The 18,526-nt window shown below is 37.5% G+C and overlaps 1 protein-coding gene across 4 annotated transcripts in view; it reads left to right on the forward strand.

Annotated features, from left to right (window-relative positions):
* The window catches only part of LOC113237403 (gamma-aminobutyric acid receptor subunit delta-like), a 36,659-nt gene that overhangs the window by 6,818 nt on the left and 11,315 nt on the right, over positions 1-18,526 (forward strand). For 3 of the 4 annotated variants that reach the window (XM_026473845.1, XM_026473843.1, XM_026473844.1), the window contains exon 2: positions 13,930-13,997. In XM_026473845.1, coding sequence (XP_026329630.1) covers positions 13,930-13,997 — 68 coding nt within the window. The remainder of the gene's footprint in view (positions 1-13,929; positions 13,998-18,526) is intronic. The other variant, XM_026473846.1, reaches the window with a different exon arrangement.

The following is an 18,526-nucleotide window of genomic DNA, read 5'->3' on the forward strand; positions in this document are numbered from 1 at the left end:
ACCTTAAGTACTGGTACTGTTTTTTGTTACATCTTCTATTATACCATGTTTTAAGCATTTTTTCATGTCTTTTTTATTTTTTGAGGCGTTTGTATGTTTAAAATTGTATTGCTCAATTTGTTTGCATTTTAGGTTACCCTATTAGTTGGCGCCAAAATCGTACTCTCATTTTGCTAACGCGCACAAGAACGTTGAGTAGTTACATTTCGATCAGTATAAGGGCCATACTAACAATTTGATTATTTTCATTTCTTTGTGGGAAATGCTTCATTTCATGGTAAAAAGTGACTTAAAAGAAAGTGAAGAGTTGGCCCTTATACTTAGGACCCATCGATTAAATGTCTTATTAGACGGTGTACATTGTTGTGTATGGGCACAGTTACTACAACAAGAGTCATTTTTTAGCTGTACTGTAAAATACAATGTTTAACAAATAATTTTATCACATTTTGTAGGTGTAGCCCATAGTACGTATAAATTCTTAAACTGCGTACTGGTAAATTAACAAATGTGCGACCCAAAAACTTTAACAAATGACTACAGCTAAAAATAAGACAGTTCTTTAACCCTTCGACGTACCGTTATTTTTCTAATAACCAGCTGCAATAAAAAAAAACGAATTCAGATAGGCTGGCGCGCCGCCAACTGCTAAGCTCACACGAGGACGCTATCAAAGGGAGACTTGTTAAATAAAGAAAAACAGAATCTGTCTTTACTCAACTGTCTTGTGAAATTCATCATAATGTAACCTTTGGAAGATTCTGAGGTAAAACAGTTTTCATTCCGATTTCATCATTAATTAATGTCAAATACGTCAGTCATATCATTGACACCCTGCCTCAATGCCGCTTAGTGCCACCACACAAGTTTTCGACTTTCCAAAAGAAAGAAAATAACATGAGCCCTCAAATTATATTTTTGTATTAAAATATAACCGTCAATGTGCATAATAACCGCCTAAGTATTTTAATAACCGGCAATCTATCTCACCACCGCACTACATGTCGTTCAACCCTGACGTTGACGAAATTGTCGCGCAAAACGACGGAACCATAGATACAAATGTTGAAGTTGAGATTTGAACCGTTTCACACGTATTAGGGCTGTCGTAGGATATTTTTCTTTGCCGTTTGCCAAAGGCTACACAACAAATTAAATGTACATTATCCAAAAAGATTCACAGTCACAGATATTCCACTGGGAATTAGCATGTATCTCGGGATGGAAGGCAAGCGTTCTACAAACTTAGCTATCACTGATCTTGCCTCTTGTCCATACATACTTTTATTTTACTTAGGAAATGAAACTATTTTTTCGGATTAAAATCTCGTATTCCTATTTGTTTTCTCAAACAAACCAATCGTTTCGGGCCCTTTGCAGCTCCTATGGTCACGGCTGTCAACTGATCCTAAAAAATATATCATTTCCTATCTGTAACAATCGCGAAAACCCAAGAACTCGGTTTTATTTTGCTTTTTAAACGACTTCAAAAAAAGGAGGAGGTTCTCAATTCGACTGTATGTTTTTTTTGTATGTATGTTACGCGATAACTCCGGTATTTGTGAACCAATTTTGATGATTCTTTTTTGTTGGGAAGAGGGTACCTCCGTAGTAATCCCATTTAATTTTGAAGAAAATCATCTACCTCTAAAGGTGGCTATTCACGCGTGAAGGTTCATTTTTATAAATAGCGCCTAAATTTTATTATAAGGAGCAATTATTTTAATGGTTGGTTTTGCTATTCTCCAATTCAAGGCGTTTTTCTCTCTCAATATACTTTGAGTAATGAGAACCGAATTTTTATTATCTCCTGTGTCAAGTTCCGTGTAGTGGCGAACTAGGGGATGAATCCGGGTTTATAGGGGGTGAATTCCACGTACTTTTGAGGTCTGTTTTTAAGTACTATGCACTGAGATTGATATGACTTGAAAAAACTACTAAAAATCGCTATTACGCCATCCTGATAGGAAGATTCAACGTTATTTATACAAACAAAATTTACAAATAAACAATGCGAGGGCATAAAAAATTCAAAAGGTCCTAATTTAGTAGCAGTAGATCTCTTTTGAAAGCGTTCGTCCTGGAAAGTACTGCCACCTTACCTAATTCTGCCGCCAAGTGAGCATTACTACATTCCTGTTTTGAAGGGTAAGGGTGCTGGTAAAATTTTTGAATTTTTGGTAGGACTTGTCAACTTGTGTCCTGGGTGATGGACGCAGTGGCAGTGCTCACTCCTCAGATCCTTGTGATTTAAAGTTCTGTATGGCACTGTTAGGCAACTGGCCGACAGCGGAGCCGCGGTAGCGTCAGGGATGCGGGCGGCGTCGCGATAAAAGTGGCCTGTTCATTCATTCATTCATTTATTCATTACGCCATATATTATACAAAGTCTTATTAAATTATACCAATGTTCATATGGACCCCGTAAGGGCATTGCAAGGTTTAAACAATTTGAGAAAGGCACTTATGATTACTTACAATACAATAATAAGGTGCACGCAACTATAATTTTTAAATTTTAATATGAGTTGCAAAATAATAATTATTATTATTATAATGAAATTAAAATATGAAAATTTAACTCCTAACTGAAAGTTACAGCAAGCCAGACGCCAGCGACCAGCTCGCTTAGTTTGCGGCGGTAAAGTGACGTAATGACAGTGTGACCGCGATGTGGATACTGTGACGTGACCTTTTTATGGTACCAAATTTTTTTATTCAGTGTGTGTTATTATAGGCACAAAAAGACGTGAACTCGTACTACAAACAAACATACATACATACATATACTTCACGCCTTTTTCCCATCGGGGTAGGCAGAGATAACACTGGATACGGTCCTGACACACATCTTTCGCCTCATCAACACGCATCAATGCTTTCATACATGCTGGTCGGTTAAGGGTACTCTTGACCTGGGCCTTCTTTAGGATAGCCTCAATTTGGCCATGGTAAGTTCGCCTGGGTCGGTCCATACCAACTTGCCCGCTCACACTCGCCTTATAAATGTGTTTCGTCAATCTTCTTTCATTCATTATCTCTACATGTCTGAACCATCTACGCATCCCTTTCTCTATCTTTGTCACTATATCTTCTTCCTCGCCGCAACGCTCTCTTATCACACTATTCCGTAATTTATCCATATGAGTCACTCCAGCCATACTTCTCACAGCTCTCATTTCCACTGCATTAATTCTACAATTATGCTTCTTCTGCCAAACACAATATTCACTACCATACATAAGTGTAGGAACAAGCACCCCCCTATGCACAATCGTACCTTTTTAGACACTTTCTGGCTGCCCGTGAAGGCATGCAGGTAACCATTCACCTGATTCCCTGCGTTCAATCTCGTTTCCATGTCTCTTTCATATTTTCCATCACACGTAAACATAGAACTCAAATACACAAATTCTTTCACATGTTCCACTTTCTCAGTTTTTTTTCTTTATTCTGACACAAGCACTGGAATCCTCATAGAGAGATTTCAGTGCCTGAACTAGATTGCCGTCCACCCCATACACAAACAATGTCGACCACAATTAATTCCTTGACACTCTGTCGTAGGCCTTCTCTAAGTCTATAAAAGTGTAAGTAATTTTTGCAGTCTTGCTGCGACCCTTTTCCCATATATAATGACATGACAACCTTGCCCCAGTCTCCTGGCCCTTCGGCCGCTTGACAACTTGCCAACAAAGATTGAAAAGGCGGTACAGGTGACTAGCGGCCACAGCCTGTCCAGCCCTCGGCATTTCAACAGCAATTCTGTCATATCCGGCAGATTTACCAACCAGATTTCATAGTATTCAATGCTTTCATAATCTCTTCCATGCTTATACTTACACTTGACTTCCGCTCGTTTCTATGGCGGTCTGAGCCTGCATTTGTATATCTTCCTTCTCAAACAAATTTTGAAAATACTCCTTCCATCTCTTTAATACACATTCATCTCTTTTCACTATACTTCCATCGTGACATCTGATTTTTTGCAGTTGCGAGGTTGTGATTTTGCCTCTAGCTGTTCTTAAGGACCTCCAAAACCACTTAGTGTTGCTTTCAAAATCATCAGATAATCTTCTGTCAAACTCATCTTTCTGGCACGCTCTCTTCCTTTCCACAACATCTTTCGCTACATCTTTTATTCTTTTATACTCTTTCCTTGCCTCGTTTACATCCTCTTTCGTTGCCTTTTGCATCCTTTCATTAGCTTTCATAGATAACCAATCTAACCATGCTTTCTTCTTATCAGACAGAACATTCCGGACATTTTCATCCAAACAAACATTTCTCATCATAAGTCCTTTTTTCCTTTTGGATACTCCATACACGTCAGTAGCGACCTCTACCATTCCTTCCTTAAATAGCTTCCATGAATCTTCAATCACACATACTCCGTCTAATCCATCGAACATTTCAATCAGTTTACTCAGATATTCATCTTTCACATCTGTATTCTGCAAATTCTCAACTTTTATTCGTTCTAGCACACTAACCGGTTCCTTCACTCGATGCCGCCACCGCGTAAAAAGACCACCTATTCGGCTAACCACCAGAAAGTGGTCGGTGTCGATACCAACTCCGCGGTATGCTCGAGTGTCAAGCACCTCTTTTCCTAATCTTTCATCCACTATTACGAAATCTATTATACTCCTTAAACTTCCTTCTTCTCTTGCATACATGTGGATCTTTTTATGTTGAAAACTAAACTCCAAACATACTTCGAACAGACACTTTCCATTATCGTTCACTCTTTCATCTCCAAACGTTCCAAGCACATTTTCATATCCATCACGCTTCACTCCTACCCATCCATTGAAATCTCCTAACATGATAATCCTTTCATTTTGTTGACTTTTATTCAAAACATCTCTTACACTGTCCCAAAATTCCTCTCGTTCTATTTGGGCTTTGGTGGTCTGCTTTGTACCCGTATCTGTCAGAGCATAAACTCCTAAAATGAAGACGCGAGTTAGGCCAATTTCAACCTCACCCATAGGAGTCTAGGGCTTACACACTCAAACTCAATAATACATTCATTCATTCTAGAAAAACAAATACGCCAACACCCTGGCACCCTTTGCTGGTTTCGGGCATTCCTGACCAGTACGCTGTGTATGATCCATGCGTGGTCGTATCGCAGCCTTTTCTCTTCGTTTCATTCACACAAAGAACGTCAATTCTTCTTTCACTCATCATATTAAATACTTCTCCCATTTTATCATTCATCCCTCCTCTAACATTCAGAGTAGCAAAGTGGCTTTCTGATGTCCACTTTCCGCCCCCGCGACAACCGAGACGTGACAGGTGGCGAACCACTTCGCCGCCATTTGTAACCAAAATTAACCATTGCAGTCCCACGAAAATAAAAATAAGGGGAAAAAAATATATGTCCATGCTGGCAGTGCCCCGCTTGCTAGGGTAAAGCTAATCTATTTTTGGGTTAGCTCGGCTCCAGGGTTTGTGGCACGCTTTCGATCAGGCATGCCCCTAGCCGCATCCATAGGCACGGCAACCGTCGATTGGCGGAGGGGAAGGAAAAATAGGATTGGTAAAGGATGTGGTCTTGGAGGAAGTAGAAAGTGGATATTGGGAGATGAAATTTAGGTATAGAATACTACTGTCTCGGAAGGAAAATAGGAGATTAGAGACGATAGTAGCTCGGGGAGCCAGAGTCGCATACCCGCGTACTCGTTATGGAATTACAAGTACCCCTGACGTACAAACAAAAGAAAGCAAAAAAGCTAGTTTCGCCGAAATTACGTGGAAAGGGTTGACTATATTCTAGAAAATATCAAGCCAGAATTGAATCACTCTAATCATGAACTTTTAGTTCATGTTCATTAGTCTTAATGTTCTCTTTATAGTGATTAATAATCCTTCCATTTTTATGGTCGATATCTTTGCTGTTCTGCATTGGTGATCCTTCTAAAACTTATAACTAACTAAACTTAACTTAAAATAAACTTAACTTGCTGATTTATGCAAACTGAGGCATTTACATCAAGTCGCCCAAGCATTGCCGTCGCCACCGCACCGCCACCCGCTGTCATCCAGTTTGTAGCCTTATGGACAGGCGAGTGAGTCGCTTGCCACCAGGCCCACGACTTGTTCGTCCTGTAACTTGGTATCATAAAAAAAAATTAAAAAACGTATAATTACATTTCCGTTTATTCACTTAGGAATGCACACAATACAGAGGTATACAAGAAAATAAGAGCAGTCCAATAGATATCATCAATGAACATCTGCTACGCCACATAAAAGCGACTCACACAAATACTACTAAATAATATGTTACAAAATAAACAATTATATATGCTACAGGCAATAAAACAAATACATTTATCTAAATGTACATTACAAAATTAAACAATAATTCAAAGCGACATGCAAATATCGACGTAAAATTTATAATATAAACACTACAAAAATATCCCTTATCTGGCTCACAAATAGAATCAAACCGATTTTCATGCGCCAACAAATATGAAATGTAACTGAAAAAATTGCGTGATAATGAGTATTCTGGAGACTTCTACGCAAATATTTAGGTCAATATAATATACACATACATGAATCAGAAATATATTTACGTGCTTACGTACATCAGTTGGATAACACGCAACGTAATGAATAATGAAATAAAACCTAACAGTAAAGTATATAGATATTGTACATGCAAAATATCAAACGAAAATAGACAAACAGACAAGAGACAACGAGTCGCCAGTGGATAATTAACAATTGGTTTTTAGAAATGAGGAGTAGTCTTTTGTTATATTTTATTTAACTTGTAAAATGGTAGAGACTATTCGTAAGTAATCATTATACTAATTATAAAACATTCAGTGCCATTACGAGACGTCGTATAACTTATTTTATGGAAAACCTTAGACGGAGTAGCAATAGCTTGATCCAACAACTGTTTGCTCGCTTGACTGCCACGCCGACATAGGTACAACCACTGACTTGAAATTGGCACTTTGATTAAACATGACTGCACAAATGTATTGTATATTCCATGACTAACGATGATTTTTTTATAAATTAATTGAGTTATCTTAAAACTCGTCCACAGACGTCCACTTTCATTCATTCAATTATTATTATCATTATAATATCACCTGATGATAAGTGACGACGTTAAGGATGAAACATGCTTACCTTTAAGATACCCATTCACTGTCACTTTAAAAAGGCTCATGTTATTTACTATGAAACATACCCTGAAACAGAGAACCCTTGAGTAATCAAACCGCAATCATTGATCCGAGTTGCATACATAAATAAACCATTTTTATTGCTTTAAAGGGTGGGGTGCATAAAAGGAGTCTCCCGCACTACGTACAACGGTACCAAAACTACCATTGTACCAAATAGTAAAATGGTAGTTTGCACCAAAAGTACAGGGAAGGAATGCCTTTCCTGTACTTTTGGTGCAAACTGGACAATAATCAGCGAGAATATCGTACGCCGATTGAAAAATCCTGTCAACATGGTGGTAAATGTCAAATCGATACGATATGAAGAACTGCTCTACATTATGCAATTCTTCTTATAATGTGGATGGTTTTTTTCTATTAGGGCTATATGTATATACTTTGAATACTCGTACCGGTATTAACACACGAGCAAGTGCTGCATAGACTGTATTTGGGCACCGCAATAACATTCGGTTAGACTGGTATCGCTGAACCCCCATTTACACAACAAGGTGGCCAGTTGGTATGTAGCAGAGCCATCCTAAAGGTGGCAACAGTATTCCATGCACGACCGAACTTGTGCTTGGCAGCAACAACAGCAGCAGCAGCTTTAGCTGTAGCAACTGTGTCGGTGTATATTAACGCGTCACCCTGGAAAGGATACCAAGGTTCCTTGCTGCATTTTTGGCCATAGATTGAACGTATCTGCCGAAATTCAAATTGAACGACAGGTGAGGTGAGTATATTCGCAAAAGAACCCAGAGTAACGGACATAGCCCAAAGAATATAGGCGGGGCACATTGCTCGCAGAACAGATAGCCGATGGGGCCAAAAAGATCTCGAGAGGCGACCGCGTACCAAAAGATGCAGCGTGGGCAGACCACCCACAATTGGGACCGATGACCTGGTGAAGGTTGCGGGAATCCGCTAGACGCAAGCACAAGACCGATCGTTGTGACGTTCTTTGGGGGAGGCCTTTGTTCAGAAGTCTTTAGGCTGTAATGATGATAATAATGAACAATATGCCAGACAACTGATATCAATATACGGACATTCCCTGTACCAGTTTAGTAAGCACTACAGTAAATGTTCTATTTGATATTTTCAGTGAATTCCAAAATTACTACAATTTATAGTATAAATTCTTAAGTACATCCGTTATATATAACATATATTATTTTCCAGTAACTGACTTTAGAGACTTTCACCCTGATGCCAACTGGGAAATTTATTTCCACTTAAGGGACTGAGAATAATGGAAGCAACATTGTTATGGCACGTACCTATTTGAATAAATGTAACTTGTACTCAATCAATTAATTGTCGGACGTTAAGATGTTACTAAAACAATGTTCTAAAATTGAATAGCGACGTTGTAGAAATGTAAAACTTTGACAAGTCAGCAGTAAATTGTCGCATTTCGTGTTTAGCGAATAATTACATTATTCCTTATAGCATGTATGAAGTGATGACCTAGAACGATATTCCATAATTTTCACTTACAACTCAATGACACCTTGTTTCTTACACGCAAATTCGTGTATTAATTTATTCGTTTACATATATACAACGCTACCTAAAATTATTTATTTAATATTTAGAAAGGAAATAGTAAATATTTTTAAACAGATAGTGTATTTGGGACGTGAACAATGCCACAGAGAGACAGAGAACGCAAATTGGAGCATTTGCTACGTGGTGCTGGAAGAAGAAAACAAAAAGAAACACCAGTGAGGAGGTGTTAAGAATATTGCAGGAAATAAAAGCCTAAAGACAATAGAGAACCGCAGGGGAAAGGCGTTTGAGTATCTGATACGACACAACAGTTTTCTTACTAGCATTATAAAAAAAATATCGAAGGACGGAGGGGAACTAGGCTAAAAAAGGCCTAGACGAAGCCATTTGGATCCAATAAAGAAAAAAGTTAATGTCGCGTATCAGAACGCAGTCAGGACACAGAATAAGAACAACAATAGCTCATAAATAAGAAATCTCTACCTCTCTACCTCAGGTCAAATTGCTGTATTTTTCAAAATAAAACCTAAGTCCTATTACAGTCTATTAGATATAAAAATTTATTGAGTGGCAAACGACATATAAACGAAGCACAACTAAGGCAACAAACTATTGACAAGTGATATGAAATATGAAAAGATATTATATCAGGTCCTCGCCGCAAATTAGTTGAAGGGACTCCGGCGACGGACAGCACCTGGGACTGGGGCATAAATTTAAAAAACATAAATTATTTTTATAAAACTGACACTAGCCCAAGTGTAGTCACCGCCATTAAGGAAAAATAATAATAACTTTTTGACATGATTTTCAATAGATTAATTCATTCATCTCTATCCATTGACCTTGTATCTCAATGTCTCTATCCCATGAAAATAAATTCCATTGAATTCGTGGCTGAAAAAAAAAATTTAGTTCAATGTAATAAAATTACATTGAACACAAGCAGTAGATACTATTACACCCAGTAAGACAGGCTTACAATGTTTATACTACAAAATAAACACATATGTAAATGTTAAGCCGGCTTCGCATGATCCCAAGGAAATTTACCTTGGTGCATAATTGTATTACGTGCATGCAATACGGTTTCGAGAAAAGGACTAAGGGCGAAATTGGCCTATGTTGCAATAATTATTGTTAAACTTGCAAAAGTCATTTATATATTAACTATAATTATTAGAAGTCACGACCGCGACATTAAGCCGAAGAACACTGAGAAGCACGACCATTGACATTATAACTTAAAAAATCGACGTAATTGACTTTAGACAATTCTTAATTAAAATAATTGATTTTACAAAATTCGGAAAATTCGTATTCTTAGCAACGCGTCATAACGTCTAATTTAATACAATGAAAAGAGACAGTGGAAATAATTTACACTTTAACATACTATCATAATAATTCTAGAAGCAGTAGAGCTCCTTGTAACAGTTCGTCCAGAGAAGTACTGCCACCTTATTTATTTCTGCCGCCCAACAATAATATGACCATTGCTGTGTTTTGGTTTGAATGGTAATGGTGCTGGTGAAATACAGGCACGTGGGACTTGTCAACTTATGTCTCAGGCGATGTGCGTAATGGCAGTATCGAGGACAGCGAAGGAAACGGCGGTTTAGGAAGGGAAAAGGTGTATTATTAAAGAGGTTACAGACAGTAAAGAAAAGCAGAAGAAGAAGCAAGCACAGAGTATAAAAAAGGACAGAGATAAAGAGCAAAACATAACTAATTACTAAAAACTATAAAGAGGGTCTGTCCTCGACATCACCCTCCTCGTAAACTAGCAGTTTACCTTAAGTAACAGGCCGGGACATACCCTAATACTATGCTACAACTATATAATGCAAATGAAACAAAAAAAACAAATAACTTAGTCACTAAAATTAACGTCCAGCTTTGCGAGCTTCCTGACTGGACGTCTTAAAATCCCACCAGCCGTACTGACGTCCGCAACCCTAACAATGTGGTCTATATCGGGGTGGACCTTGACAATCCTGCCTTTAGGCCACACTCCTCGCGGTAGGTTACCATCGCATATCACGACGACATCGCCGACCTCTAAATTTATGACCGGTCTGGTGTCGCCGGGTAAATAGTATCTGTCTCTGTCCATGAGGCAGCAGGTGAAACGGCGGTTTAGGAAGGAAAAAGGTGTATTATTAAAGAGGAAACAGACAGTAAATAAAAGCAGAAGAAGAAGCAAGCACAGAGTATAAAAATGGACAGAGACAAAGAGCTAAACATAGACTAATTACTAAAAACTATAAAGAGGGTCTGTCCTCGACAGGCAGTATCCCGAAGATATTTGTTTTTTTATGATCAAAAATAAGCGCCCATTTCTGACCTCCTTGTCATAACTAACGCATTTGCACTTCGGTAATTTTCGAGATATTGGCGCTTAATTTTTTTTTCTACGAAAAATGTAAATTACGATGATTTGGCTTAATCACTCCTTTACACGCATTTGGCTTGATCTCAGATATATTAATAACTTAATTTCGCTAAAAATGTCGATTAGGTACGTTGGTTATGTTAAGAAGGGCAAATATCGCCTCCCATTCACCTGATAAAAAGTGACGATGAGGTCGGCGATGGAGCATGCACACTTTAAATTACCCCGAGTGGCACTGCAACAGTTAGATACCGACGGGCGTATCGCTTACCACCAGATATACGCCTTATTTGTCCCATCGTGGTCCCATTACTTGATAACATTTTAAAAAATCTTCAAAGAATTCTGATGTGAATGAGTGCAAACGAAAGCATATAGTTACTCGTATGAATCGGTATTTAAGTTCTTTAATAATGGTCGATTGAACATAAACAATTGTAATAGGCTATTTTCCTAGTTGAATCCCTATTTCGAAACCAATAAAGCAATTTAATACACATTTATTTACGACAGTGGCTCCAATGAAATTCTATTTTGATGGTGTTGAACTATAAATAAAACTGTTACAGCTATTCTTATACACTTGATAAAATGTTTAAACTGAACGAAGCAGTAACCGTGTCCATGGGATTTTTATAGAACCTGATCCGAAAAAATAATTAATTTCTAATGTGTAACAGTCACGGAAACCTAAGATTTAACTCGAGAAGTTTTGGTTATTTGTATTTTACACGAGGTTACATTCCCACGAACTTTTAGCTATTTTTATTATTATTTGGGACTAGACGTAGACTGGAGTTCCTAATCCTATGTTGTGAATATTCCAAGGATTCGCACGAAGCGTTACAAGTCCACATTTATATGGCGAACGGTTAAAGAGTGGAATTCCCTGCCTGCAGATTTTCTTCAGACTTTCTTCTAGACACGTGCAATTTTGTATCGCTTATTCTCCGTGATTATGTACGTTCGTTTTAAGCAGAAGGCGCTCAAGAAAAAGAAAGTTACTCTCTTTTATACCTTAAGTATTCTCAATTCAATATATAGTAAGCTCTCTTCCGAGGATCTATCTAGTAACTAATTGTGTTGCCTTGGGCAAACACTTTCGTCTGGCAAGACAATTATACGAGATTAAAACCATTATTGCGATTAGTTACTGTATACACGACAAATACATAGGACATGGAATATTACGTTACGTAAACCTATTTAGGAAATACACATTTGCTACTTGTGTTTAAGATAATTATTTCTTTTTTTTAAATCAACCCCAAAGTTTGTGGAATTATTACGTCTATTTGCAAGTTTTACTGAAATTGGTTAACGGAAAACGCGCTACAATGGAAAAAAACATAGCAGGTGAGTCATTTTTAATACCTATATGTGAAGTGTGTGCCCCAAGAACTAGGTAAAAGTAATGTTTCTTCGTCAGAATCCATCGCGTTACTGAGTCAAAAGATAAAACATCACTAAAAATTTGGTCGCACTTCAGCAGCACGACAGTCGCGGTTGCAGCGTTTCTAACGGCGGCTAATTTGAACGCACCCATAGAGATGGAATATTTTCTTCAAATTTGAATGGTACTACTACTGAGGTACCCCTTTTCCAACAAAAAAAGAATCTTCGAAATCGCTTCGCAAATGTCGGAATAATCGCGTAACACACACACAAAAAATACAGTCGAATTGAGAATCTCCTTTTCTTGAAGTCGGTTAATATAACTGTAACTAATATATAGATAAAGATCTTTATCTATATATAAAATATAAAAAAGATAAAAAAGATCAATGAAATTTTAATCATTTCTCTTCTATAGATTTATCTATATATTTTTAGTTATTGACTAAACGATTATTACGGGTACTGCTTCAAACTGTCAAACCATACAGAAATTATAAAAACAAAATACGAACTTAAAACATTAATATTACTATTGATTATATATATTTTTATAATTTATTATGTATACTAACCACTTTCATAAAAAGGTAAAAAGGCCCAAAAACAGGTGTTACGCCGTAGGCAATGCAACCAGTGTAGCGACGACCTAAATTTTCCGCACCGCACTATAATACAATAGAGTCAAAATATGGTTAGCAACCTGCAATTAGCAATTAGCACGTTCAAACGTAAATTTAAACTGTATTTATTATACAGACAAAAAATATGTGACAAATTTCATCATCACTTTCCATCAGGTGAGATGGAAGACAAATGCACACTTATATTAGCATATAAAAAAAACAGTAGTTTGGGAATGCACTATTATAAATCATTATATTCAATTTAATTTATACGAGTTAATTTATAAAGATTAATCCATTTAACAAGAGAATTGGACATAGATTTTATTTATTTATTTATTTTACATCATAGATTTTAATATTTACTATAATATACTTATTTATGTAGATGATTTATTATTATATCATACATAATTATACGTATATATAAATATTAGGTATTTCGATTTAAATATTTTTGTCTGTAGTGTTTTATTTTAATATTTTAAATTTAAGATATGTTGTATGTTTAATATTTTAAGTTTAAGGTATGTGTATGTATTCATTGTCAGCGGTGTCCACTCCGTTCCTCGGCCACCACAGAATATCAGCGTTGGGTTGTTTTGCATGCACAACCCGACAAATACTGAGTGACAACCATTTTGGATCTCAATGTTTAATATTAAGATTTACTTTGTATTACTAGTAGAGACCAAATAAATATTATTTTCTTTCTTTCTAAGCAATGTAAATATTTAAATTTACTCATGTGTTAGTGTTTTACACGGTTATCTAATTTATCCAACGTTTTTTTCAGCCAGATCCTATACATGGACCAACACACGTATCAAATTCCAACCAACTACAGTAGAAACATTCCACCCGGTAAGTTCTCTTCTTGAAAACAATTTAATTTTCTACACCTCTCCAAAAACTGCGATAAGATCCAAGACCACACCATCAAAAGACGAATCACTTCAGAAAAAATCATCACCAACGGTGTGAAATTGAATTATTGAAGATTTATCCCAGCCTTCATTATTACCCTTAGCAGTTATCAAATGCATCGTTTTTAAATAACTAAGTATAGAAAGTTATTTTTGAATAAGGCTATTTTTAACACTGGATACTAATTTATGCTGTTCTAATGTCGGTATGAATTAGTACCTAGTGGGTATTGTAGAGTAACAAATAACAGTATGGCAGTGTACCTCAGGATGAACAAATAAATAAATAATGTAAGTACCTACTTTACTCAGTTACCAGTAATAGGTATACTTTTTAACCTCTCTCTCTCTCTATTTTATTACTACACGGGGAGTATAATAACTTTACTTACTCTATATAGCATATTATTTACGCCTTTTAAACAATAAATTGTAACTTGGAACGGTACTTATTTGTTATGTATTTTGGACGTTGGTTTTTTAAACAAACCTACGTTTCGTCAGTTGAGTGAATCTAGAGAATGGAATATGTAAAGAGCCCAAAACGTTGGATAGTTTGAAAAAAAGGACAAAAAATGCTGAAGAAAAACTTTCATAGATTTCTCACAGATGGCGTTGCGGCAAAAAAATCGTTAAAAACTAAAACAAAGATCTGCAATAAACACATAGAAAAAATTGTGAGGTTCATTGGTTCGTTCCGTGGCTTAGTTGGCATAGCAGTTTAGTAGCAGTAGAGCTCCTCTGCCTATTTCTGCCGCCAAGTAGTAATGACAGCATTACCGTGTTCCGGTTTTGAAGGGTGCTGGTGAAATTACAGGCATATGGGACTTGTCAACTTATATCTCAGGGTGACGGACGCAATGGCAGTGCCCCTCAGATCTTTACGATTTAAAGCTCTGAGGACACTGCAAATGTTATGAACAGGCGTGTAGCTTACCATCAGGCGCACTACTTGTTCATCCTGTCAATAGATATTATAAAAAAAAGAAAATAGCGTCTGGCACGGTTTGCTGGAAGACGATGGTTCGAATACAACCGCATTGAATTTTTTTCCTAGGGTTCGATCTTTGTTTAATTTGTTAGTAGTTTCACAAAAAATCAATTCTTTTTATGGTGGTAAAACATCAGAATGTTTCACCACCATAAAAATATAATAACACTTAATTTTTTTTAAATACTTTCATTTCCTATGAGTAACATTCGCCTTGTATGCAAACATGCTTGGTTAATAACGTAAAGTTTATTTCGTAACTCTTTGTTGTCATTATCAACATAGGATTCACATGTCTGTGTCGAATAGTTCAAACAATGTGTTTATGTATATTTGCGTCCATTTTAATACCTAAATTATTTCAAGGCATGTCTCGTTATGCCTTCCGTAGGAACTCGTAATATAAAAAAGTAGTAATGTTGGGTTGTAGGTACTTCAATTATTCAGTTTCGACAGCAACCACTTTTGATATCGGTAAGGGGATATTTGGAATTGTAGAGGCTTCTTAAGTACTGCATAATTTTAATCAACATAATTACCCATATTATTAAAATACAAATAACACTTTAAAACATCCTTTATATTTTTCATAATACACTTTAATACATCTAGTACCTCAGAATACAAATAACCCACTTTACGTCACATGAAATCTCTGCCAAGGTATTTTAATCTATGTAACCGAACTGGTGCCGCATCCATCCACTTAAGACCGGAAGTTATTCAGCAGAAAAGCATAGAGGCCGCCACAGGCCTTTAACCCATCATTAGTCAACCTGTAATCGCTGGTAGTTAGACAGATACCACTTCTAATTGGCTTTCAGTCTTGTAAAGACGTCGGTAAATAATGAATAACTATTTAGGAATTAATAATCATACCTCGCGTTATAGACCTGAAACAACTTACAATAGACCTGACTTTAAGAAGGTTTCAATGTCTGTATATTAAAAAATTATATCGTATCCTATTTAGTCTCGAATTTTGCACGCGCATAAACGTCGATAACAATTACGTCTTTCGGTGCTTGTCGAAGTGCATTATTTATTCAGCATACTTACATTAATTACCTGGTCTCAAAGTAGAAAATTCCATATGCTATGAGTACTAGAAGTACATTCGCCGGTTTGCAAAAACAATGTGTAATCTCTAAAACATCGAGATGTATAGATAATACGTTGTTCTGGCAAACGGGCGATATACTACGAGCAGAGAACAAAAAGTAATGAGAACGGACACTCTCCGCCCCTCCCTAGCTTTAGATACCGCACCATGCCCAGCACTTTGACGGTCACATTGACTGCACGACAACAAGGCTGTCGGTGAGCTTTTTCACGCTAAGACGGCTTTGATATTTGAATATTGTTTTCATTTGATCATTACGAAACTTGTACTTTAATATACAACATAATTTAATTGTACGTTACTATTTATAATGGCCGTGAATTATGCTCTGTACGGCTGTTTGTGGTCAGAAACTCATCTCTTTATCCCGTCTAAACGGGATAAAGAGACGAGTTTCTTTCGTTTTCTGAAAGGTGAAACGAAGTAAGTAAAAAAAAACTTATGTCTGAGACTCATTCGGTTTTTTTTTTCATTAATATAGTGCAGAGTCATATATAATACAAATTGAAAAATATATAATACAGATTATATCAATATAAATACCTAATAAACATGTGTATAATTACACTAATCTTAATAATTTAGGATTCTATTAATAGAATTTTAGATAACTGATTCGCGTTAGAAATTTCGCTAAGTCGCCGCGCTTATCATATAATACGAGTACGAGAATGTGATGGGTAACCCTGCCACTTCACGCACACATTTGCGCGTGTGCAGATAGCGCTTGGCTGTATGTAGTAATAGTAGGTAAATAACTTTCGACCATTGTATGGAGTGTCCGGGGTGTGCTATGAGTACAAGCAACGGAATTGATTCTGGGGTACTACTACGTAGAACATCCAGACCAGAACCAATTTAGAATAGTCAGTTTTTCAATTTAGTTCTACCGGCAATGCAAACCATCGGGCTACCGTTACTTATTCGTAATTTTATGTTTCAAGTCAATACGACTAGTTGCTTTTGTTGCGAAGTACTTACTTTAACTTTAAAAATAAATTTAAAATAAATTTTAAATGGATCGAGTTGGAATGTTGAAGGGATGACAAATATACTGATGATGGGTTGTGTGAGTGTGAGTGAGGGTGGGATTAGTGCAAGCCTTTGTTTGGGGCTCCCGTATGAAAGATGACTCACTCACGGAGAAAATCGTCGCGCTCCTGAGGAGACCTCAGAGGGTGATGGCCGCCGAGGTTATCAGAGGATATCGCACCATATCCTACGAGGCGGCGTACTTGTTAGCGGGGTCTCCTCCTTGGGACCTGGAGGCGAGGGTCTATGTTGCCATGTATCAATGGCGCATTCACCTCCGTCTCCGGGAAGAGGATCCCACGCTGCGGGAAGTGCAGGTATGGAAATCCCTTGCGCGACAGTCCCTGCTGAGAAAATGGAGGGAGCGACTGGCTCAACCCAAAGCTGGGAGTAAGACTGTGGGAGCTGTCAGTCCGGTTTTTGAAAAATAGATGGACAGGGCGCATGGGTCTTTAACTTTCCGGCTGATGCAGGTGCTTTTCAGGCTTGGATAAATCGGAAGGTACCTATGTCATATAGCCAGGAGGGAACCGACAACCGAGTGTCACCATTACGAAGACAAGCACGGCCAGCGAGTGCCGTGATCTAGTTGCCGCAGTGGGAGACGACCTGTGACTTCCAGCATGAATTAAATCAATGCTGGAAAGTGACAGGTCGTGGAAGGAGGTAGTATCCTTCTGAGAACGCGTGATGTCGCAGAAGGAAGCTGGGGAGCGGGAGATAGAGGTCATCATGCACCCACTTTCCGATCCGCAGCAGTAGAGTCGGGCGTCTGAGGAGGCTCATATCATACCTTCCTTCAACCCTCACAACAGGGGTTTTGGCGCTGGACACGGGGGCCGGATACGCGCCCCTGTTAGTGATGAATGAGGTGGAGTGTCTACAGCTCCACTCCAACGGGAAGGCTGGGCGAACGCGAAGGCCAGAGCCGTCGGTACCGGGCAAGAGTGCGGTAAAAAGTGCGGTGACGGAACACCGTGGGGTTTTAGCCGGTAGGAGTCCGACATAATCTCTCTGTTGCACCCGCAACAGAAAGATGAGATTTTCCCTACGTAGGTATAGAAAAAAAGCTGGCAATCTTTGACGCAAAACCCAAAAACCCTACCTGCTATCACATATGTTAATTGAGTTATGTTTTCAAATAATTTGTCTACAAACTTAAAAAACATGACAGTTAACCATACCTTCATGGTCTTATTGTACTCCCAGCAGAAAAAGTAAAATTATAAACAAATTGTAATTGTAAATATTTTCATATTCAAGGATGCAACTTATTCTTCTACTAGTCAATAAAAGGAAAACTTTGATAAATCAAACTAGA

This window comes from Hyposmocoma kahamanoa, unplaced genomic scaffold (genome assembly GCF_003589595.1).
Source record: "Hyposmocoma kahamanoa isolate Upper Pololo Valley unplaced genomic scaffold, ASM358959v1 93, whole genome shotgun sequence".
NCBI classification, from domain to species: Eukaryota; Metazoa; Arthropoda; class Insecta; order Lepidoptera; family Cosmopterigidae; genus Hyposmocoma; species Hyposmocoma kahamanoa.